Source organism: Equus caballus, chromosome 30, assembly GCF_041296265.1.
Source record: "Equus caballus isolate H_3958 breed thoroughbred chromosome 30, TB-T2T, whole genome shotgun sequence".
NCBI lineage: Eukaryota > Metazoa > Chordata > Mammalia > Perissodactyla > Equidae > Equus > Equus caballus.
This window is the reverse complement of record NC_091713.1, coordinates 17,300,002-17,323,649: the sequence shown is the minus strand read 5'-3', so window position 1 is coordinate 17,323,649 and position 23,648 is coordinate 17,300,002. Positions and strand designations below refer to the sequence as shown.

Sequence of the window (23,648 nt, the reverse complement as noted above, 5' to 3'; positions counted from 1 at the left end):
GATATTAGCCCCTTATCAGATATATGATTTGCAATTATTTGCCTATTTTGCAAATTGGTTGTCTTTTTGTTTTGGTGGTGGTTTCCTTTGCTGTGCAGAAGCCTTTTGGTTTAATGTAGTCCCACTTGTTTATTTTTGCTGTTGTTGCTTTTGCTTTTGGTGTCATTTGAAAAACCATCACCAAGACTTACGTAAAGGAGCTTACTGCCTATGTTTTCTTCTAGAAGTTTTATGGTTTCAGGTCTTACGTTCAAGTTTTTAATCCATTTTGACTTAATTTTTGTTTATGGTGTAAAATAGTGGTCCAGTTTCATTCTCTTTTAAAATGTAAATATTTTTGGGCCAGCCGGTGGCGTAGTATTTAAGTTCACACACTGCGGGAATGTAGGGACTTTTTCTCTCTTATTCCTCATGTATCCTTAAGGTCCCGTACCTGGCATATACTAGCTGTTCAGAAAATATTGGTTGAATGAATGTATGATTTTGCTATACTTCGCTCATAGAGTTTATAACCCTTTGAAATCTTTTTCCGTATTTAGTTGCTACTTTATTGCTGGTTCCTCCTCACCAGATGAGAACAGCACCTTGTCTGCCTTGTTCATTTCTGTATCTCTGGAGTCTAGAGCAGTTCTTGGCACATAGTAGGGGTGGAGTCAGAAAATATTTGTTAAATTAATGCGTGAGTAAGACAACATATTCAATTGTCAAAGATCTTAAAATCTAGAGTGGAGAGAAACATTCCTGTAACAGAGAAGAAACAAGGGATTGTGAAATCTCCGGAGTAACTGAGATCAGGAAGAAGTCTCAGCTGTCAAGCCAGGAGTCTCGAGATTAGATTTGTGCCTTGAGATGAAAATCTCTTACCCCAAGTCAGAGGATCCAGTGTGTCCACTGCAGAATCAAAAGAAAATTTCGTACATGACAAAGAAATTCTACCTTTTTTCCTACAAATTACAAGCGTTCAGTAAATACGCATTGACTAACTGCTTGTCACAACTTCCGGAAATAATCAAATTTAGGGTAGAGGCCCGGTCCACCTCTTTGATGGGTATTCGTACTAATGAACTACATTTCCCAGCATGCATCAGAATTATGGCTTTAGACTTTTTAAAGTGGACCACAACTCCCGACATGCCGCGCCTCGGCGGCGTGGACGACGCGCCCCAGTAAGCTGGGACCAGGGCCTATCAGGGCGGGTCGGGGTGCGCCAGCCGGTTTTACGGAAGAAGCGGCGGCGGCGAAGGAGGAGGAGGAGGATGGAGGTGGTGGTGTTTGTCTTCTCTCTCCTCGACTGCTGCGCGCTCATCTTCCTCTCGGTGTACTTCGTATCCTTGCTGAGGCCGGCCTGGGCCCGCCGCCCGAGGGACGGGGCCGAGGGGGGCCCCGGCGGGACCGGGGCAGGTGCGGGGAGCGAGCGACGCGGCCGGGTCGGGGCGGCGGCGCGGGGCGCGGGGCGGGAGGAGAGCCCCGCTGCCCCGCCCGCCTGCCCGGGCTGCTGGCCGCCCCTCGCCGGGGCCGAGCGGCCTTTCTCCGAGCCGGGGCAGGCTCTTGGCCTCCCTCGTGGCCCTTTCGGGAGAGCGGTCCGCGGTTTTCCCTACTTGGGGCCTCGAGAGATCAGGGTGGCGGTTTTTCTAGGCGATCCCCTGGGCCCGGCCCTTGGTCGGAGACCCGGGTCCCGGGGGGCGCTGCCCACGCTTGGGGGGCAGGCCGGCGGGCGCGGGGGCGCTCGGGGGCGACTTGCAGCCTCTTGTCACTCCGGGCAGCCGCGCCGCCGCCCGCCCCTTTGTTCGCGCGGGTGTGGAAACTCGCGGGGACCTCTCCCGTCCAGGAGTTGACTCATTGCAGAGACGGGTGAAGTGCTGCCTGCGCGATGCCGCTTTGGAGGGAGCGTTGGGAGGAATTTCTTCTAAAAACCATCTGCAAGTGATTATTTTGGTTGCTTCTGGCGGTTGCAGATCCGTCCATTCAGTAACTCTCCACGTGATTTAGTTCCCAGTCATTTCAAAACTTTCCCACTTTTCTGGGTCGGTCCGTGTTTGAAACGTCAGTATTTTATATAGCTGTGCATGTTACTGTATTCAAACTGTATTTTCCAGGCCGGTCAGTGTTGACCCGGGAACTTCTCACAACTCTTGAGGGAGCATCTAGTTTTAGTTGTTGCCCAATGTTGTAATGCACAATCTAGTTTTACGTAATTAAGTAATTTAAGTAATTAAATGCAAGCTAAGAAAAAACCCGATTCCTCCGAAATCGCATGTGTCCCTTTCTGACCGAATTCAAGTTTTTGTTTGCCAGAGCATCCTGGCTATAGGATGGTTGTACAGAGTGTGTTTTCACTGTGGGTTCATCCTTTGTTATGGACAGGCAGCCTGTTGTAGTGGAAAGGGACAGAATGTGGAATCAGCATTCCTTGCTTACCTGTTTGCTGTGCACATGACTTCGCCTCTCTAAGCTTCAGTTTTCTTATTTTAAAAATGGGGGGAACTGTGTACTTCCCAGGTCTGTGTGTGTACAGTGAGAACGTGTGTTAAGCGTGTAGTACAGTGCCAGCCCATGGCAGTAAATATTGCTCTACCCCTTTCCCCCCAATTGAGCTGCAGTTTTTACTTAACTGACAATTTCTAATAAGGAGAACCCTGAGTTTTATTAGGTCTGGCGAACTGACTGAAAGGGCAGCATCGATTGCCTAAGTTTTGATGACCTGTGTCCCTCTTGTGACATAAGGAACTGGAGTTTACACTTACAGAAGTGAAACTTGGATTTCTCTTTTTGCAGTTTGGAAAACTAGGCTGGAGAATTTAAAATAACTCTGGCTTATATAAACCAGCTTATGTGCATAGAAAAATGTTACGTGGAGTATTTGATGTAGATAGACGTCTATTAAGGTACATTCAGGGTGTGTTTTGATGAAGTTCAGCATATTGTGTTACTGTATTTTTGGATAGTTGCACTAGCTTAGTATTAGAATCAAGAGGTGGAAAATGGTCGGGGTAGACGATCTGTAGGGATAGGGGTTTTCCTGGACTTTGAACTGTGAGGAAAACCTGCAGAGAAGGAAGAGGGTGGATATTCAAAATCAGACACAGGCAAGAGCGAAGGTGCAGAGTCAGGTACTTTCACTGCGTTTCTCAGTGATGGGGTTGAGGAGTAGACCCTCTGGAGCACTTGGCTGATTTTGGCAGTATTAGGTCAGGTTAGAAATGCTGGATTAGATAGGTTTTGGAGGGTTTGAATATTCAGGAGGGGAGGGCTTTCACTTTTATCCTCTAGGCAATAGGGAGCCATGGAAAATTTTTGACATAGAGTGATGTGCTAAGTGGCTGAATCTGCACAGTGGGTTGGAAACAGGAAAGACTGCACGGTGAGAAACCATCAGGGAGTAGGTGCATCTGGATTTGAAATAAAGTGCTAGTTGTGGGCAGGTGAAGGGAGGGATTAATGTGACTGGTGTTAGGGAGACACGATTGATAGGACCTGGTAATGAACGATTATGAGAGATGAAACAGAAGGCAGAAATAACTTTCCGTATTTTGAGCCTGGGCAAATGATGCTTGTGTCATTGACAGAAATAAAACAAATGGGAGGTGGAACAGTTTGTGGAGAAAGTGAAGGTTTGGCTTCAGCTGTGTTGAGGTGACGGGGAATATCCATATGAGACTGTTTAGGATTTAGTTGATAACATTTCTTTTTACTTGTTTTATTGGACGTTTTCAAACAAAAGTTGAGAGGTAGTGTAATAAACCCCAAGTTTCTATCACCCACCTTCAATGATTTTCAACATTTTGCCATTCTTTTTCATCTCTTTCCCACCTATTAGGGGGAGGGTGGTAGAGTGTTTTAAAGTAAATCTGAGGCACTGTGTCATTCATTTGAGGACTTTTCCCTTTCCTTTTATGTCTATCTGTCCCTCAATGTGTTTTTTTTGGGCACCTCACATCTGTTGCCAATCTTTTTTTTTCCCTCCTTCTTCTCCCCCAAACCCCCCAGTACGTAGTTGTCTATTCTAGTTGTAGGTCCTTCTAGGTCTGCTGTGTAGGACACTGCCTCAGCATGGCTTGATGAGCGGCGCTAGGTCCATGCCCAGGATCCGAACCAGCGAAACCCCTGGCCACTCAAGCTGAGTGTGCAAACTTAACCACTCAGCCACGGGGCTGCACCCTGTCCCTCAAATTTTTATTTGTGAGTTTATATTTTGTACTAAAAATCACTTTTTGCTTAATTCCAGGATACTACAGGTTTACTGTGGGAAGTTAGGGAAATAGAGAAAAGTATTTGGAAAACAAATCATCTGTAATCCAACTTTGGAGGCATAACCACTGCTAACATATGACCATGGTGTATTTGTAGTTTTGTATCCTGTTTTATTTTTTCATATCTTAAGTCTTCAAACACTTTTTATTTATCATAAGTAAACACTTTTTCTACTATTGGGAATTCAGGTTTTTAACATTTAAGCTGCTTTTTTTTTTTTTTTTTTTAAGATTTTAAAAATTTTTCCTTTTTCTCCCAAAGCCCCCCGGTACATAGTTGTGTATTTTTAGTTGTGGGTCCTTCTAGTTGTGGCATGTGGGATGCCACCTGAGCATGACCTGATGAGCAGTGCCATGTCCGAACCCAGGATTTGAACTGGTGAAACCCTGGGCCGCCGAAGCAGAGCGCGACCTTAACCACTCGGCCACGGGGCCAGCCCCTAAGCTGCTTTTTATAGGTCTTACTTTCCATTTCTTACAGCCACTGTTTGACGTTTGAGGAACTCAGATCCAATGTTCTGGTGTGTGTAACGTTAGAATTGAGCATAATAAGAGCATTATTTTGTGAAAATCATTTGTTGAAGGAACATAAATGAGAAAATTGAGTTGTCTATTGAGCAAACTTTAAGGAAATAGCTAAATTCCTTTGAATTCAAAGGTAATTCTGCCTTGCAACTGGAATTGCTTTGTGAAACTTAAAAACAAGTAATTGTTATAAAAGTATAATAATTCCTTATCTTGATCATCAGATAATTACATTGTCTGATTTGGAATGTGATTACATTAATGCTAGATCATGCTGCTCGAAATTAAACAAGGTAAGACTTTTTTTTGCTCATTTTCTGGCATTGAAGGCAGTTCTCCATTTTCTGTGTTAGAGATTATTACAGATAATCAGCATGTGTATATTTGAATGCATATTGTCTCTTAGTTATGAAATGTTGGTGGAATTACTGTGTTTTGCAATATTTAAGATCACGAAACTATGATAGAAGACCTAACTTGAAATTTTGTTTCTTTACTCTGCTTCTTCCTTGTCCGTGGACAGCATCTTTACTCAGACTAGATAAAGGTTCATTATGAGGGTAATTATTTTTGTCTTCTGTGTCCAAACCCCCTCCTTCCTGCTCATGGAAAAAAAAGCTCAGTCTTCTTTTGTTGAATGAAAGGCGACCTTCTTTTCGTGGCTTGCTGAGAAATGGAATTAATTAGCTGACTTATTTTAAGGCCATTTTACGTTTAGCGTAGAGTCCGAACTTGATATTGGCAAGAATATTCTGAATTGCAGAGCTTGCCTAGATACAGGGAAACGAGTTGGTCCTGATTCGTTTTGTGAGATTAGCAGGCAGAAAAGCTTTCTGGGTAAAAGTTCGTATAAAATTACAATGCCCAGAGCTGCTTTTGGCTTGACTTGAAAATGCTTCCCCTGTGTCTTTTCACCTCGTCACTCTGCTTAAGTTTCTCTGCCCAGGAGGGAAATAAAGTTACACTTGGAAGTTAAAATTTATAGTAAACTATACTCCTCCTCAACTTTATTTATTTAAAAATTTCCAAAATGTGGTTTAATACAGTGATAGATTTAATAACAGATTTTGTGTTTATGTGCTATGCCTTAGGAGTTTTTTTTTTCCTTGAGATATAATTGACATATAACATTATACTAGTTTCAGTCCTCCTTATCTTTAGAAGAATGATATATATCTTTTATTTGATAGAATGTATTTTCTTTTATATTTCTTGCTTACTCAGTATTTTAGGTAGGTATTTTGTGGGCTTTCTTTTATAAAATAAAAATCTAAACGCAAAGAAAAGATTACCTGGATTCTTCTACTGAGAAAATTACTCCTTCAATTTGAAGTTAAGTGGTTTTTTAATGTTGATTTTTATTTTTGTGAAATTATACTTGCACACAGCTAAAGTCAAAGGTACTACAGAGCTTAGAGTGAAAGACAGCAGCCTGTTCCTGACCCCTTTAAATTCTGTCTTGCTTTTTTAGGGGCAACTGATTTCAACACTTGAGCTGTTAATTTTTTTCTGGTATTTATGTCCATATTTCTCTTTTATATGGTTGTACTACTACTTTTTGATTTATCAATTTAAAATTTTATCTCTTGACTTCTGAGTCAATATGATAGATTTAGTTCTTAGCTCCTCCCTTCCCTAAACATTCCTCTTCTGTTTTTCTGTTTTCCTTTTTGGGTTAAATTGATATTCAGTGTTTACATCATTATGATGTACTGTTGTATTATAATAATGCAAATATTTTTTATTGCCCAGCCTCATAGGAGACAGTGATCATATTTTTCTTTCTTTTATTTTTTTCTGGATAGCCTGTCTTTTCCAGAGTCAATAATTGCTACATGTCTTTATTTCCTTAGTTTTCTATTTGCGTGTTGCTAGGTCTTTTCAGATACATCTTTAAAGCCCTTCAGGTCTGTTTTCTCCATGGTTCAAGCATGTTAAAGTAATCTGTCAGTTAAGTTTTTTCCCACGTGACCTCCATCCTCTTGCTGTGCTCAGGACTGGTTGCTTTCTAGGCCTGTTTCACAGCTTCTCTCCTGGGAACCCTGGTCTCGATCCCCTGCTGCTTGGAAGACAAGACTTCCTTTCTCTTGGCTTACGACCTCATTTTGCTGGAGTAGCTTCTTGAGATATGGCACATGGGAATTAAATGTCGAGACCTTGCGTGTTTGAAAATGTCTTATCCTTACCCTGGCTTGATAGTTTCTCTGAGTACAGAGGTCCAGGTTAGAAAAGATTTTTCTTTCAGAGTTTTGAAGACATTGCGCGACAGTCTTCTAACTTCCACTGTTGTTCAAGTTGGGAAGTCTGGTGCCATTTTGATTTCTTACCCTTTTTATGTGATCTCTCATTTGTTTTTTTTCCTATCCTCTCCATAAGTTTTAGAACCTTCTCTTTATCCTTGGAGTTTTGGAATTTTGCAGTGGTATACTTTTGTGTACCTTTGTTTAGGCTTTTCTCATTCATTGTTTTGGACGTCTGATAGGCTCTTGGAATCTGGGAGATTTTCTCCTATTCTTTCTTTGACAATGTCTTCCCCTTCTTTTTGCTCTCTTCTTTTTTAACAGCTTCCGTTCATAAGATAATTCATCTGCTGGATTGATCTGCCAGTTCTTTTTTATTTTTCTTTCTTTTTTTTTTTTTTTAAAGATTGGCACCTGTGCTAGCATCTGTTACTGTTCTTTCTTCTTCTTCTTCTTCTTCTCCCCAAAGCCCTCTGGTACATAGTTGTGTATTCTAGTTGTAGGTCCTTCTAGTTGTGCTATGTGGGACGCCGCCTCAGCATGGCTTGACAAGCGGTGCCATGTCCGCGCCCAGGATCTAAACCTGGGCCATTGAAGCAGAGCACGTGAACTTAACCACTTGGCCACAGGGCTGGACCCTCCTTTGGTTTTTTCCTATCTTTTTGTTTTAGGATTTCCTCTGCTTTATCTTCTGGATTTTCTAGTATATATGTCATTTATGTTGTTTTTAATTTCTAAGAGATTTTTGTTCTCTTAGTTCAAGTTTGACTTCTTAGCCTTCTGACAATATTGATTATAGTCATTTTGAAATTTCCTTCTGCTTCGTACATTATATCTGTTTCCTCCAAGATCCTTTCCATTTGTTTTTCCCCTTCTTTTATATTGGAGGCTTTCCTCAATTTCTGATACATGGCTATCTATTCATCCTTGAGGGTAAAGCACTAAAATACTCCTTGGAGCTCGTTGGGTGGTCCAGGCTGTTGACTGGTGGGTAGATAGGCGTCACTGTAGGGTAGTGGGTGTCTGCCTGGCCTTTTGTGGGGGATATTTGAAATCGGCAGTTTTTTATAGGTCTCTTCTCTTGTGCCATTAAGCTGCTCCAGAGGAGACTCCTCCAAGCTCCTGCCTGGGGGATATCGCCTGGTGCTAGTGTCTGAGAACAAGTTAGGGGGAGAACACATCGTTGAGGAGAGAAGAGAAAACAGACAGAGGACTTGGTGGAAAGTCAGTAAACTAAGCAGAAGAAGGTTGAGTATCGCTTCCTGAAACTTTTGTTTTAGGTTTGTGTCTGTGTAAAACAACTCTTTGCAGCCCACAGTAAGAAATCCAAAGCTCGGCAGCTACTGCTGTGTGAGTCTGTGAGCGTGGAGAGTGGTAATGGTAACATGGGCTGACATTTATTGAGTACTTCCTTTGCATGTGGTTACGTGTGTTATTTCATCTCATTCTCTACAGCAACTTCATGAGGTGTGGGTATTATCTCATTTTACAGATGAGAACATGGTGGCCTAGGGAGGATGGGTGACTTTTCCTAAGATTGCACAGCTAATTCATGGGCTAAAGTGGGGGTTCCACTCCAGGTGTGTGGACTTTGCAGCTCACACTTGTAAGCATTATGTTAAATTGGTTACACTTCTTAAAATGCATGTTGCCTATTAAAAAGTTCCAGTTAGGGCCAACCCCAGTAGCCTGGTGTTTAAGTTTGGTGTGCTCTGCATTGGCGGCCTGGGTTCAGTTCTTGGGCCCAGACCTGCGCCACTCAGTCAGTGGCCATGCTGTGGTGTTGGGTCACATACAAAGAGGGGAAGATTGGCAACAGATGTCAGCTCAAGGTGAATCTTCCTCAGCAAAAATAAATAAATAAACAAATAAACAGTTCCAGTTGATTGCAAATTGGGTATAACGCCCAGAGAATCCCTTCTTGTTTGTTTACAAAGTAAGTATCTGATATATAAATGCAAGAGACCTAGGGCCAGTGTATCTGGGTCTATACTACATTGCTCTCCCACTGAGTAGATGTGTGACCTTGGGCAAGTTACTTAACCACTCTGAGGTTTATTTTCCTCATTTCTGTAAGTGGGGAGTGCCAGTTTCTGGCTCCATAAATATTATCTGTTAGCTTCCATTAAAAGAAAAATCTCTACTCACAGGAGAGGAAGATTGTTGGTGAATTAAGAACCTGCCACAATCGCTGTTGATGCATGAGCACTGGAATATTGCTCAATAATCAGAGAGCGTAGATAAGGACATTGGGCACTAGAAAGCCAGTAGGCTGGGATTCTGGTATCCTAGTTCATTTTCATATTTGTTCAACTCTGAGCTGTTATTGTATGCTGTTAAAGTACCTTTTTTTTTGGTGAATGTGAAATGATTTCCCTCAGGATTCTGGAGATTAAAAAATTTTTAAGATTGATATTCTGACTTGAAAGGCAGCATGTACGTGGGTATGAATCAGTCCAAATTAGAGTAAGAGGCTTTAGCGCAGATATTGGAATAGAAAGTAAATACTACTCTCTTTTCCCCTAATTGTTATTCAAACCCGCTTTAGTGAATGGATGAAACTTTGCTTAGGATAAAACGTAGTTGAAATTCAAGTGCATTATTTTAAAGCTCTGCCCTGATGTATTGTCCTGGAATAAGCAGTTGCAGCAGTCTGCAAATCTGGGACATCTGAGTCTAAAAATAGTCTTGAAACACTAGTTTGGAAGTTTTGTGTACATTCATTGATTTAGCTTCAAACAACGTGTACCTTCAGGAGGAACACAGCAGTGAGGTGTAATCCTCTGTTCTTTCCTTGCAGTGGGTCATTCCGGAGTTGATTGGCCATGCTATTGTCACTGTATTGATGCTCATTTCATTGCACTGGTTCATCTTCCTTCTCAACCTGCCTGTTGCCACTTGGAATATTTATCGGTGAGTATAGTTTATTTACTGTTTTGTGTCAGGGCAGTTTAAAGAAAATGTTTTTTTAAAAAAAATTTTAACAGCTTCTCTTCTCTAATAAAATATATGCCAGTCATAAAATAAATGATAGCAGAATGTTTTATTAAATCAGGATAAATTTTTATACACTTTGGTATTCTTAGCAAGTGGCAATTTGCGTGGCTCAGTCTTACAGTATAAACACAAATTTGCATGTGTACATTTTAGAAATATGTGACGTTTACTTGTGATGTCTAAAGACTTGTGAAAAGTTTTTCCGTTGTCTTGAGTATCTTTTTCCTTTTTTCTTTTTTTCCCCCTAAGATTGGCGCCTGAGGTAACGACGGTTGCCCATCTTTTTTTTTTTCTGCGTTATCTTCCCAAATCCCCCCCAGTACATAGTTGTATATCTTAGTTGCAGGTCCTTCTAGTTGTGGCTGCCTCAGCGTGGCCTGACGAGTGGTGCCATGTCCGCACCCAGCATCTGAACCAGCGAAACCCTGGGCCACCGCAGCAGAGCGCGCGAACTTAACCACTCGGCCACGGGGCCGGCCCCTCTTTTTCCTGTAAGAATGATCGAAAGCCTGAGAATATAAGATCCTTGCTTTTTATATCTGCAGTTTTAATTAGAGTATACTTGGAATGCTCCAAAGAAAATTTCATTTTAAAGCCTGCAAATTAGATAACATCAAAATTGTGACTTCATAAATTTAGGAAGTTTGTTCAAACATTGCTCAGTGGAAATACTAATTGGTTGTAATTTTGTAGATGGGTTATTGTACATTGCATATTTTCTTGTGAAGAACTGTGGAATAATCTTGACAAACCATGGGTTATTTTTATGTTAGTAGGTTGCTGCTCTGCTAAATTTTTAGGTTTCATTTTAATTTTATTTATATCCAGGTTTTTTTTGGGTAAAATCATTTATCGACTGATTTTTAAGTGTGACCTTTTTGAAGTGCAGGTAGTATAAGAAGCACGTAGATGAGAGTAAGGAGTAAAGGAGGGCTGGAGGAGGATGGGGAAGCGTGCGGAAGGTAATGGAAGGCAGTAGAGAGGAGGGAGTGGGTAGATGGGGGATGATCTTGTAGAGGTCACACACTGGAGCCTGAGCTAGGGACAAGCCTTTAAATCCCTGAGCCTCTTTCCCAGAGGCTGGCTCCAGAGGGGTGGAGCTGTGTTTCTTTTAAGTTTCTTATTGCTCTCGCCTGACCATCCCATAGCACAACACGTTAACCTGAGCTCAGCACTGAGAACACAGACTCCTTACGCTTTGGGTGAGGCGCGACCCCACACAGACTTTCAGCACAGCTCAGTATCCCTGTGGTCCCACTAAGTGGAACACAAATTTGGGAGTGAGAGTGGGAACCTCTGAGACTGTGGATCTTAGTGATGTCCCCGACCACACCATCAGTCAGCTCTACTAGAAATGAAAATTTGCTAGAGGAAGAGCAAGCTCTGGCATGGCTCCTTCGTCTAGAGCACAGACTGACGGAAGGCTCTACGGTCTTACTTGGGGCAATAAAGTCCATAGATTCTGTTTCCTGTAATTATAAAGACAGACGTCGTGTGTGTTTATTGCCCTGATAATGGCAATGATAGATTGTCTGCTGGTCACAAATTTACTTTCTATTTAAAAAGGTTAAAAAATATCAACAGATGGATCATTTTCTCCTTTCAGACATCTGTACTTTATGCTAGTGGGGATACAGACATATAGGAAGTGGACTCTACTTATCATAGGACACAGAGGCAAAACATGAAATAACAAAGTAAGCTAGTTAAAATAAGAAGTGGGCTGAGGCAGTGTAAGAGAAGTTACCAGATGAGTGATGAGGATGCTCAGGTTGGGAGGAGAGTTGGGTTACTGTGGACTGGGAGTTTCAAGGAGGTCTGAGCAGAGCCCTACAGGATGGATGAGGTTTGACAGAGAGGAGTGGGGAAAGAATTCTCCAGGGAGCGAAGGAGAAGGGGAGGAGTGGAAGGGAAAGCTTGAGCAAACACACAAGGCATATTTAAGGACTAATTAGGTTGAAATCATGTAGATGAGGCAGTAGTAATAGACAAAGCTAGAAATGTCGATTGGGTCACAGAGAACCTTGAACGTTGGTCCAAGTAGTTTATGTGTAAATATGAGCACTGGTAGCATAAAGTTCAGCCATTTAAAGTATAGTATTCAATATATTTTTAGTGTATTTATAGATTTAGGCAGCCATCACCACAATCTATTTTAGAGCGTATTCATCACCCCCAAAGGACGCCCTGTATCCATTAGCAGCTTCTACTCCCTTCCCTGCCCTAGGCAACCACCAGTCTACTTTCTCTTCTGGACAGACACACCAAAGAGAGCAACATGTGGCCTTTTACGACTAGCTTCTTTCACATAGCATAATATTCAAAGTTCATCTGTGTTGTGGCATGTATCAGTACTTCATTCCTTTTTATTATTGAGTAATACTCCATTGTATGGATGTACTACATTTTGTTTATCCATGTGCAATTGGTGGGCATTTGAGTCGTTTCCACTTTTTTTGGCTATTATGAATAATTCTCCTATGAACATTCACGTGCGTGTTTTTGTGTGAATGTATGTGTTCATTTCTCCTAGGAGTTGAACTGCTGGGTCATATAGTAACTCTGTGTTTAACCCTTTGAGGAACTGCCTGAGTGTTCAAAAGCAGCTGCACTATGTTACATTTCCACCAGCTGTGTATGAGGCTTCCAATTTCTCTACATCCTTGCTAACACTTGTTGTGTGTTGTTTTTTTAAATTTTAGCCATCCTATTGGGTGTGAAGTGATATCTCATTGTGGTTTCAATTTACATTTCCCTAATGACTAATGATATCGAGTATCTTACTGTGTTTATAGGCATTCCTATATCCTCTTTGCTCTGTATGTTTTTGAGTAGCTAAGTTGACTCAAAATAAATGCTGGTTTGGGAAGATTTTTTTGGAAGCATTATGTAGTATTGATTAGATGGAGAAGAGCCGGGAGGTAGGAAAACCATTTTAGACACTGGAGTAAGATAATATAGTGCTGGAACAGGGTTGTGATAATGGGAATGGAAAAGATAGAGCTATATAAGTGGTGATAGGAAGGAAGAATGGACAAGAGTTTGACATACCGCCTATGAAAGATGAGGAAGAGAGAAGTCAACTGAGTAAGAAAATGCTTTTAAGGACCACCAAGAAAATGGTTAACACTCCTTCCTATTAGATAACCTAGAAGTCAGAGAAGGATAAGACTCTGAGTTGAGACATTATTCAGTTATTCAAACGTAAATACACTCTTTCAGCTATAGATAGGCTACTAAGATTTGGGGGAGAATTTAAGACTTGTGGAACTCAGAGAGGCATTTGCATTTCGCAGAAGTGATAATTGAGAAACTGAGTGTATGGCAAGAATGAGGAACCCAAGGTTGCACTAGAAGAAGCTTGGACATGGGAGTAGCAAGAGGTCATGAACAGGGCTGGGTTAGGACATGTGTGTTGCACAGATGATGCAGTCTGGATGTTGGAGTCCAGACACTTAAACTCATTGGTCCCCTCAATGTAAGCCCATTTCCTTACATGCAAAAGGAATCATTTGGGGAAGAAGAAGACTATCGTTTGTAACTGTTATATACACGTGATATGAAATAAATATGAAATGTTATACGTTACCTGAAGAGCCTGAATGACTCCATAGTATGTTAGACATAGTATCTTTAAGATTTTTTTTTAAAGTTCGAATCTTCTCCATCTGCGGGAACACTGAGTTGAACTGTTTAGTTTGGAACCAGGGGCATCTTCTGGTGCCCTTTACCTTCTGTATTGATCTGCAGCCCTAATCCTATCCGCTTACTGTGGTCATTCCTCCACCACTATAAAAGGTACATTTCTTATTTGTCAGAATATTATTAGTATTAATAGTATTAGTATTAATCTGTATTTTTTAAGAGTTATGTAAAGTTACACATTGCATTTTGAGTTTGAACTATCCATTTACTATCTTAAGTGAAGAGGAATTGTATTTTACCACAGCAGCATTTATTCTAAATGGTTTCTGTTCTGTCCTCTTTAAATTGCTCTCTTAAGGTAGGTACCATTTATAAACCATGCAGGTTGAAACGTATTCTCTGTTGATCAGCAGGAGCACCAAAGAGGAGGGTTCTGTTGTGGACGTGGACTCTCTCTTTTACTGTCATCTGTGAAATGGGAATAATTCTGTTTGACACTGCTCTTCCTTATGAAGATGTGAGGATGAAGGGAATTGCATTAATTAATTTAGAACTTTTTAGATAAAGACATTTCTAAGAACTTGATAAAATCGGTTTGGTTTTGGGCCCCCTTCACTTCTTCTAGTGGAAGACGGCTGTGGGTTTGACTGGTTCAGGAGTTTTCTACAGAAGATGGGTAAAAGGGTCTCAGTGCAGAAATCATTGTTCTCTAGAGTGTTACTCTTTTTTCAGAGGGCAGAAAATTACACCCCAAGTTAATAGTATCATATCTTTCAAAGGAAAACTAAGTGGTGGCTGGTAACATTGTCATAATACTCTGGCCATATTTGGTCTGAATTTAAGGCTGCTATGATTGGTTCACTTTTAAAGGTTGTTTATTAATGGTTACTTATTTTTGAATATTTATGCTGATGATTTGATTTTCCTTCTAATGGGTGTGCATCCTTTAATTTCTCAGGTTCATTATGGTGCCAAGTGGTAACATGGGAGTATTTGATCCCACAGAAATACACAATCGAGGGCAGCTGAAGTCACACATGAAGGAAGCCATGATCAAGCTTGGGTTCCACTTGCTCTGTTTCTTCATGTATCTTTATAGGTGAGTTTACAGCACTCCTGGCGTTTTCCTGGGTGCCGCGCCTGCTTCTGACAGGTGACATGTTACTGTACGATAGGATTTTGCATTGACATTACAGAGCTTTTGGGGATCATGCGAATTTCTTGTGGCTGTGTAGACTTTTAATGTGTGTCATTGAAGCAGCATAGTGTGGATCTGACCCACGACAGAGTTACTCTGTGGTCTCAGTTATTCCTGAGCTGTTGAGGCTCTCAACATGCTTAAAACTGTCTTTGCCATTCTTTTCCTGCCTTCGTATCCAGCTGTGAGGCCTCCCTGCCTGTTAGAAGCATTAATGCATGTACCCCAAGAGACTGCTGCACTCGTGGGTCTCCTGGGGACCAGACCACTGGCAGCAGCCCTCAACAGCTTGTCTCCATGTTGGGCTGGTCTTTCTTGGCAGTAAGGAATTAGGTGTGATGCGAAGTGGTCTGTTCTGGCAAACTTTTATCAGTCTTCCGGTTGTAACAGATAGGAAGGAAGAATTCACATGAAGGATTGGCTGTCAGACACTGGAAGCTTTCTGCAGTCCTGTTTTAGACTTAAAGTTATCACCTTATGTTTGAAGAGAGAAACATGCCGCCTTTTCCTTCACCTATCATAGACCCATAGAATAGAGCAAAGAAGAGGGAAAAATTGTCATATATATGACAATTTGATTAAACCTTTAAGAATCTAGATGTCAGGCTTAACGTTTGTGTCCAAGCTTCATTAGATCATTCCTATTTTTCCCCAGGTAAATTTTAATTTTTCACATAGGCATAAGGGCTATTAGGAAAAACTGGTACTGAATACACTTCTGTCATTGAGAAGATTGTTAATAATTAGAAACTGTATAAAAAATTGCTATTTTGTCTGAAATGGTTTAGGAGTCAGAGCCATTTTAGCCTCTGCCTGAAAAAGCAAGCTTCCTAAAATCCTTTTCCTGTGCTCATTCCACCCATTACCATAGATGAGATCGAAATTAGAGTTTAGAGGGTTTCCTTTTCACAGTTTATCTTACTTGCTTTTCTGTATTTTAAAAACTAGGACAGAAAAAGCACACTGGCATCAGTTTCTGGTTCTCACACTGTAGTTCACTGCCAGTGTGCGTAATTGTTAATCCTGGTATTAAAGATAAAGACTGAAGAGCCAAAATACTCAGTATTAAGACACACCTATTATCATTTTTATTACTTTTTTTAAGTCAAACAATATGATGGTCTCTTTATCATCATATATTGTTCCTTTATATTTGTCTGTTTCTGAAGAGACAAAAAACGAGCTGGAATCAGCCTTGCTCAGGGGTCCTTTCTTGAGCCTCCCACCCCTCCAGCATTTAAAAATGCATGAGTTTCTTAGCTCTCAGTCGTGAATTTAAAGCAATGGGAAGATGGACTGAAGACAGGATTGGAGGAATCAGGAAGCATTTTGGGGCACGTTTAAGGTGTGCTTCTTTACAACTAAATAAAAGATATACAGCCTGTGTAATTGGTTTGAGTAGCTGCATTCCTCACTGGCTGTGTCCTTTCTTTTTCCTTCTCTTCCCCTTCTCTCCCCTTCCCTCCTCAGCTTGTCATTTTTAGCCATACTGCTATCAGCTTACCCCTTGGCACCACCCAGACTCAAGGGATCAGGATGAAAGAGGAGTCTCAGAAGATGTCCTTGTAGCACTTTCCTCTTAGGTTTTGGTTGCTGTTGTTTCAAAGCAGTTTTATTTCCAAATCGTCAGATTTCTAATGCAGGGGTTTTATGCTGCTCCCCTCTATCGCCTGCCACAGCTTGCGTGGTGCCTTGCACATAGCAGACATTCAGGGTTTATTAAATAGAATTAAAGGAAAAATGCCTATGTTCTTTAGAGGTTGGTGAAATCTGTACCTTTGGTTTTTTGGTTAGGTGCCAGCCTAGTAGAATCTGGGCTCTGCCACTTACTATGTGACCAGGGCAAGTTTCTTAACCTCTCTGAGCGTCGATTTCTTCATCTGAAAATTGGCTAGTAACAGTACCTACCTCATGGGATTGTGATGTAGACTAAATGAGATAATGCACGTAAGCATTTAGGTTTGCACTGACCTATAGTAAACTTGCGGAAATCTTTCAGAAATATTAGCTACTATCATTAATCTCTGCTGCGCACTGAGTACACTTAGTATGGTTATGTTTGGACAATTAATGTAAGGGTATTTCACTGTACTTTAGTCATTTGATAGCAGAGCGAGGCTGATTCCAGTGAAAGGAAATGATAGTTTTGTTTCTGTTAACTGTGGTGGTTTCAATAGAGTATTTATAGAGTGACTGCTGCATGTTGGACACTGTGTAAGGCACTGCAAATGACACAAAGGAGCAGCACAAAATCCCTGTGTGGAAGCTGGGAGCTTGGGTGCTGCCTGGAATATGAAGGTGGTGATGCCCGCCTCTCCTCTCGTGCTGGAAGAGCTCACGGTGCAGCGGTAGGAACGTGAGCCGGAGTGTGCGGGAAGGGGATGGCTATGGAAGGAAGCCATGCAGCTGCCCTGGCTGAGGCCCCCGCTGCCCAAAGGCGGTGCCTTGGGGGTGGGCTGAGGAGCAGGGGTCCCACGCAGAGGGACAGCACATGCAAAGATCTGGCTAGAGAATTAAAGTTTTTTTAATGGACATAGTTTTTTCTAAACTATAGCCCAACATTGGTTTTAGGTTATACTCTCTGCCCCCATCCCCACTCGAGTTACATTTTAGTGAAAAAAATTGGGCCATTGAGAAGCTCTAATATGGATATTCTTTCCTTTAGGTGTAGGTGATTTTCTTGTACTCAAATGAGTGTTCCTTGCTGAGCCTTAGGAATACGAGTCTGGACAGACCAGACTGTGTAGGAACATTCCTAAGGAAACATGAGTAACACTGATTTCTTCTCTCCACAGTATGATTTTAGCTTTGATAAACGACTGAGCTGGAGCAGCCGTGGTTGAAGTCAGCCTACACTACAGTGCACAGTTGAGGAGCCAGAGACTACTTAAATCATCGTTAGAGCCGTGACCAGAGCAGTATATTTTTTCCTCTTTGAACAAAAAAATATTTTTGCTGTATTTTTATCATATAAAGTATTTAAAAAACATGAATTGAGTTTTTGTAGATTTCTGGTTCTCAACGTTAGCCTGAACCCCAACATGTGAAGGTGTTTTTCATCATCTGTATGTTGAAGATAGTCGTTTGTATGTAGGAACAGGACTGCCATTCCAGCCTTGCATGCCAAAGAAAGAAAGGGCCGGCTTTAAGGGGAAAATGTCAGGATGGCACAGCTGCTCTTCAAGTCCACTGAAAAGTCAGAGTACGAAACAACACTGCTGATCTGGGCAAAGGAAGAGTGAAAGTAAATTACCCTTTAGTCTACATCGTGGCAGCTTTATATGTTTAATGTGGTTTAAAGATTTGTGGGACTGTCAGCTAAGAAACTTTTCACAAGAGTGTTAACAGAAAATGACATTTCAAGAAATACATATTTCTTTGCAGAGTTTGTGAAACCATATAGGCCGTTTGCCCAGGTACCATGTAATTCCTGCTTAGAGAAAGGAAAATAAATCAGAAGAGCAAAACTTGATGAAGAAGCGTTCATTTAAGAGCCACCGTGTCTCCGCTCCCCCTCAAACCCATGTGTTGCGCTGGCTGTTGCTGGTCTTGGTTCTGTGTCCCACTTGAGCCCGTTGTATTTGAGCTCTTGGACTTCTGTTTTAATGGGTTTGGAGAGGTGATTGGGTGGAAGATGCTCATCACATTAGACGCAGGAAGAGCCGGTCATTTCAGTGTCAGTGACATGGAGCTTGTCAGTGCTCTGCCTGGTGCCAGGTTAACTGTGACGCTGCTGTCCCGCTGCACGGACCGTTTTGTGAATTGGGAGACCCAGTACAAGCCATTTCACAGACATAGCAATAGCCACCCAAACTCCCTTCCTTGGAGCTGTTTGTGACTCTGGCAGCTGGGGAGAGCAGTTAGCCTCTTCAGTTCTGTTGGCCGGGTAAAGTGAACCTGGCGCTTTAGTCTCAGTCCTGGTTTGTGCTTTAATGTTACTATCTTAAGTGTTGGCACTTAGGCAAAACATGGCTGTGTTTTATGGCTGGCAGAGTCCAAAGAGATTATTCACTCTGTTGAGGCAGAGTTGGGCGGCTAAACAAGGTGTGTGGTCACCAAAAGATCAAGTGTTGCCTGTCGTTTTAGCCTTAGCAGAAGCCAGGGAGCCACTAAGCAAAACTCCCTGTACAGACAGAGCCACGTTTCGAGGATGGATGTAGTGCCCTGGCCACTGGGGAAAGGAGCAGTGAAATGGTCGGCAAAGTAACCTTGGTTCTGCTGGCCTCTCTGGGGACTCGGAAATTGCTCCTTGTACTTATCTTGAATTTCTGCCGGGCCAGGAGACCAGAAGCTGTAACATGGGAGTTAACTTTGCTTGCATCTCTCTCTCATTTTCCTTCCGAGGCACATTCCTCTGTTTAAAAAACCAGTCCCTTCACTCTGCCTTTCTCCCTAACTTCCAGTGCCTCTTAATGTTTTGCTCAAGCTTTTAAAGCAGTGAAGCCATTGGAGAAGTGAAATCCTTGGACCTAAGAGACGGACTAGCTACTTTAAGAAGCTCAAAGGTGCTGGAAGAGGGCCGACCACGTGTTTTATCTTTGCATTCAGTTATTCTTAACAACCGAAATAGAAATCCATGTAGTTGAGGGAACCTCTGGCTGTCAGTTGAATGTTGTCAGGCAGAAGTTGCTGAGGCTGAGCAAATCAGAAAGGTGCCTTGTTTATAACAAAGAACAGGGGCTCTTTACTTCTGAGACTGGTTAAAAACAAGTAAAACCACCTTTCTTATATTGCTTGTCTGTACCAAAGCCAGGAAAGGGGGTAACTCTAGTTTTTTGTTTTTATTTTTTAGGGGCTCTTCTACAAATGATGAAAAGGGGAAACAGCACTGACTTTAAAAGCTGTGGTTATAAGGTGATAAGGATTAATCTGTGCTTTTCATTGATTGGACAGTTGCAGAGAACCACGTTAGAGGTCATTTGGTCTAACTCCTTCATCCTAAAGATAGAGAACTGAGGCCTAGAGATCGCATCTGGAATCCTGATGGTTGGTCCAGAGTTCTCTCCCTTGTCACTCCTCTTCCCTGTCCGTCTAGAAGGCAGCATCAAGGCCCCAGCCAGGGCAGACTACCATGGGGTGCTCCTGTGTGCAAAATATTTCTGTATTCGTGTTGTGTCATTTTCCCTGGTCCTTTTCCTGCCATCCTTTCAGTGGTAGCAGATGCCCTTGCTAATCACTGGAATCTCAGAGGACAGAGCTGAGGAAGCAAGACGTAAGATGCAGCTCAGTTTGTCAAAGCCTGGCAGTCCCCTCAGCCACCTTTTCATGCCACACAGATGACAATGCGATGAGTCCAAATGTGCTTCCTCTCACCTAGTCTTACTTTGAAGTTGAGAGCTAAGAAAGCTTCCTGTGGAACTCTGTCTCCTGTGGCGCTTACCACTTTCTGTCTGGTCTTAGAGTTGCTTGTGTGCAAGTAATCTCTTCTACTAGATTGTACGCTCCTGGAGGGCAGAGCACACTCATGTTCCTATTTGTTTCTTCCTCCTGCTGCTCCTGGCACCCAACACAGTGCCTTGCACACAGAAACAATAAATGATTGTTGACTGAACATGTAAATCTGATTGTGCTGTGCTGTTGCTCTTCAGCATGAAGTCTGACTGCTGCCCTGTACGTGAGAGAAGTGAGAAGGAATGGAGCAACAGAATCCAAGTCCGCCATCTTTGTTTCAAGGCCCTCACGCTACGGATGCTCTACGACAGGCTAGGCTGGGAAAGGAAACTGCTGTATTTGGTGCACTTGAGACTTGGGAAGTCAGCCTTACCCACAAGTAATATTTTGTTAAAAGTAGTTGTGGTGAAAAGTATTATGTACCAGGTGTAACTAACTGTCCCCAAAATGTAAATAAACTTGTTCTAATACATAGAAACAGGCAGCAAGATACAGAAGGTAAGCTTGAAAGTCTGTGCTTATCATCTAGATTTCTGCCATGAGTTTATGCACTTTAAACCCAATATACTATTTTGCTATGTAGTGTAACAAAGAGTGAAATAGTGTAGTGAAACTTCAGTTAACAAGGCTGTTCAAAGAAAGGGCTGTTCTGGCTTTCTGAGGGTTTGTCATGAAACCCTTTGGTTTTCTAAAGATTTGATTTTTCCTTTTTCTCCCCAAGCCCCCTGGGTACATAGTTGTGTATTTTTAGTTGTGGGTCCTTCTAGTTGTGGCATGTGGGACGCTGCCTCAGCATGGCTTGATGAGCAGTGCCATGTCCGTGCCCAGGATTCGAACCGGCGAAACCCTGGGCTGCTGAAGTGGAGTGTGCGAACTCAACAACTCGGCCACAGGGCCGGCCCCGAAGCCCTTTGGTTTTAAGCCATACTTTTTGTGAAAATTCTAAAAGCTAGTAGCCAAATTGTTTTGCTTAGTAACAGGAATACAATCTAACAGAAGGTCAAGGCCTTAGGTCAGCCTTGTGAACTGCGGAATCACTGTCAGGACTATAGATGTCGGAGGGGTGTTCACGGAGCGAACTTGCCGAGCTCAACTTGCTCTTTGGAATCAACTCCTTGATTAAAGCTGTTGGTTTTCAGCTGCTTCCCTCTGAAGCTGGGTGGGGAAGAGTGAGGGGGTGAGCAGAATCAGCTAGCTGAGTGCTGAGGTTTGCCTGTGGCTTCCTCTGTGTATGGTTTGCTGCATCCGTCGTGGAGCAATCTTGGTTTCATTTGTATCAGTTCCCATTCAACATTAGAACTAGTCAAAATGTGAGTCAGTTTAGCAGACACTTCAATTCCTGTTCTCCGATAGAGCACCTTGTGTGTCAGAGATTGAGGGGCGTGGTAAGACTGAGTCAGACGGTACTGCACTGTCACTCTGCAGCCGTCCCTCATTCCTGTCCCCTTCTGAGGGCCCTGCGCTTTATAGAACCTCCACCTTCTTGTTGTTCCGGGGGACTTGATCTCTGACACCTGCTATCCTAGGGACCATATACTCTGGGCCAGGGAAGGAGCTTGAATCCTTCATCTGTTTTTACAGCTCAATTCACTCAAATTGACAATCTCTGAAGGACATGGAATCAAGTTAGAGAAGGAATGAGTTTTCTTCTAGAGCCTGATCTTATCACTTGATTTGATCAGCAGCCTGCTTCACAGATTGCATGCAAACTGGGTGAGAGTTGAACATGATGGCTCAGTTAAAAGCAACAAGTTTGGCTGCCACTGTATCTACTCTATCACAAAGAGACCTGCAGGGCAAGGCTGGTCCTCTGGTGTGGCTCTATGTAAGGGCACTAACTTTTGGGAGAGAAGAACAGGACTAATCCATGTTACTTGGTAATGTTCTATTACACTGGCTATAATAATCAAACTCATGGGCATTCTTGCTTTAACCATAACCTACTACCTTCCTTCCCACTCCCTGTTTTGAAGCAAATACCAGATGTCATTACATCTGTAGTATTTTTTTACCTGTCTCTGTAAGAGTTCTTAAAACACAAACCCTTAACCATAATACCAATGCTATACGTAAACTGGTAATTCCTTAGTACTAAATATCCAGTTGGTGCTCAAATTTCCCCTGTTGGCGCAAAAGTTTTACAGTTGGTTTTTTCACACTGGGATCCAAACAAGCTCTGTACATTTCATTTGGTTACTGTCTCTTAATCTGCTTGGTTCCCTCTCTTTTTCTCCTTGCAATTTGTGGAATAAACTGGGTCATCTGACATAGTATTCAAGTCATTTGTTGTGTAGAACCTCCAAATATTCTGGATTTTGCTGACTGTATCCTCTGATAACTTTTAAATCCCTCTTAAAACCTAGTCTCTGGTTGTACTGTGTGCACTGCCGTGCAGTTTGCCATACTGTTGGCTGTTAGAGGTGAGGAACTAGGCTTGGGCAGTCGGACAGGTTAAGCAGCTTGGCTGAAGAGACATCAAGTGATAGGATTTACATTCAGGTCTGATGACTCCAAAACCCCTGATTCTTACCACTACTCTACAAATTTACAAAACAATTTAAAGATAGTCAAATTTATTGTGGAGTTTTCCTGATTGCTTTGATTGTATGGAGAAAAGTCTCCTGATATAATTTAAAAAGTGTCATTTTCTTCTGTGAACTACACAGTTAACTAGAATCAGTAAAGTGGGCCCTTAAACTTCTTACCTATCTTTGACAAGTTTTGTTTTGAATATACTTTTGGTGAGGAAGATTGGCCCTGAGCTAACATCTGTTGCCAATGTTGCTAACATCTGTTCCTCTTTTTTGTTTTTCTCCCCACAGCCCCAGTACATAGTTGTATATCCTAGTTGTAGGTTATTCTAGTTCTATGTGGGACGCCGCCTCAGCATGGCTTGATGAGCAGTGCTAGGTCTGTGCCCAGGATCCAAACCGGTGAACCCTGGGCCGCTGAAGTGGAGTGCAAGAACTTAACCACTGGGCCACAGGGTGGGCCCTTCTGACAAGTTTTAACAGTCACTTTTTATACCAAGCTAAGTGGCCATCTACAGACCAAGGGAGAGGTTTGTATGGCGTAGTGGTTAAGAACATGAGCTCAGAGGCACCTAGCTTTGAGTGCCAGCTCCTTCACACCAGTTAATTTATTTAAGCCTATTTCCCTCATTGGTAAAATGGGCATTAGCGTATCTGCCTCCTCAAGCTACCTTGAGAATTCAGTGAGAATGCACATGAAGTGGCTCATCCACAGTGACTGGGCTACGGTCACTCCCGACGTATTAGCCCACTGAAGATAGCTGTTACGTGTTACTGCTACTCAGTGAGCAGACAGGTGTGCAGTGTTGTGCTTGGTGCCCCTCCATGCCCTTCCTGCTCCTGCTGTTAATTCTCGGTCTCGTTGGTGAAG

At 42.3% G+C, this 23,648-nt stretch overlaps 1 protein-coding gene across 3 annotated transcripts in view; it reads left to right on the top strand.

Moving 5' to 3' along the window:
* CNIH4 (cornichon family AMPA receptor auxiliary protein 4) overlaps nucleotides 1-20,414 on the top strand; it is a 45,673-nt gene extending 25,259 nt beyond the window's left edge. The window contains 5 exon segments of one of the 3 annotated variants that reach the window (NM_001309303.1): nucleotides 1,220-1,325; nucleotides 5,000-5,068; nucleotides 9,816-9,928; nucleotides 14,616-14,756; nucleotides 17,651-18,317. In NM_001309303.1, the coding sequence (NP_001296232.1) occupies nucleotides 1,257-1,325; nucleotides 5,000-5,068; nucleotides 9,816-9,928; nucleotides 14,616-14,756; nucleotides 17,651-17,678 (420 nt within the window). In that variant the 5' untranslated portion in view covers nucleotides 1,220-1,256 and the 3' untranslated portion in view covers nucleotides 17,679-18,317. 3 annotated transcript variants of the gene reach the window in all.
* Nucleotides 20,415-23,648: the final 3,234 nt, after the last annotated feature.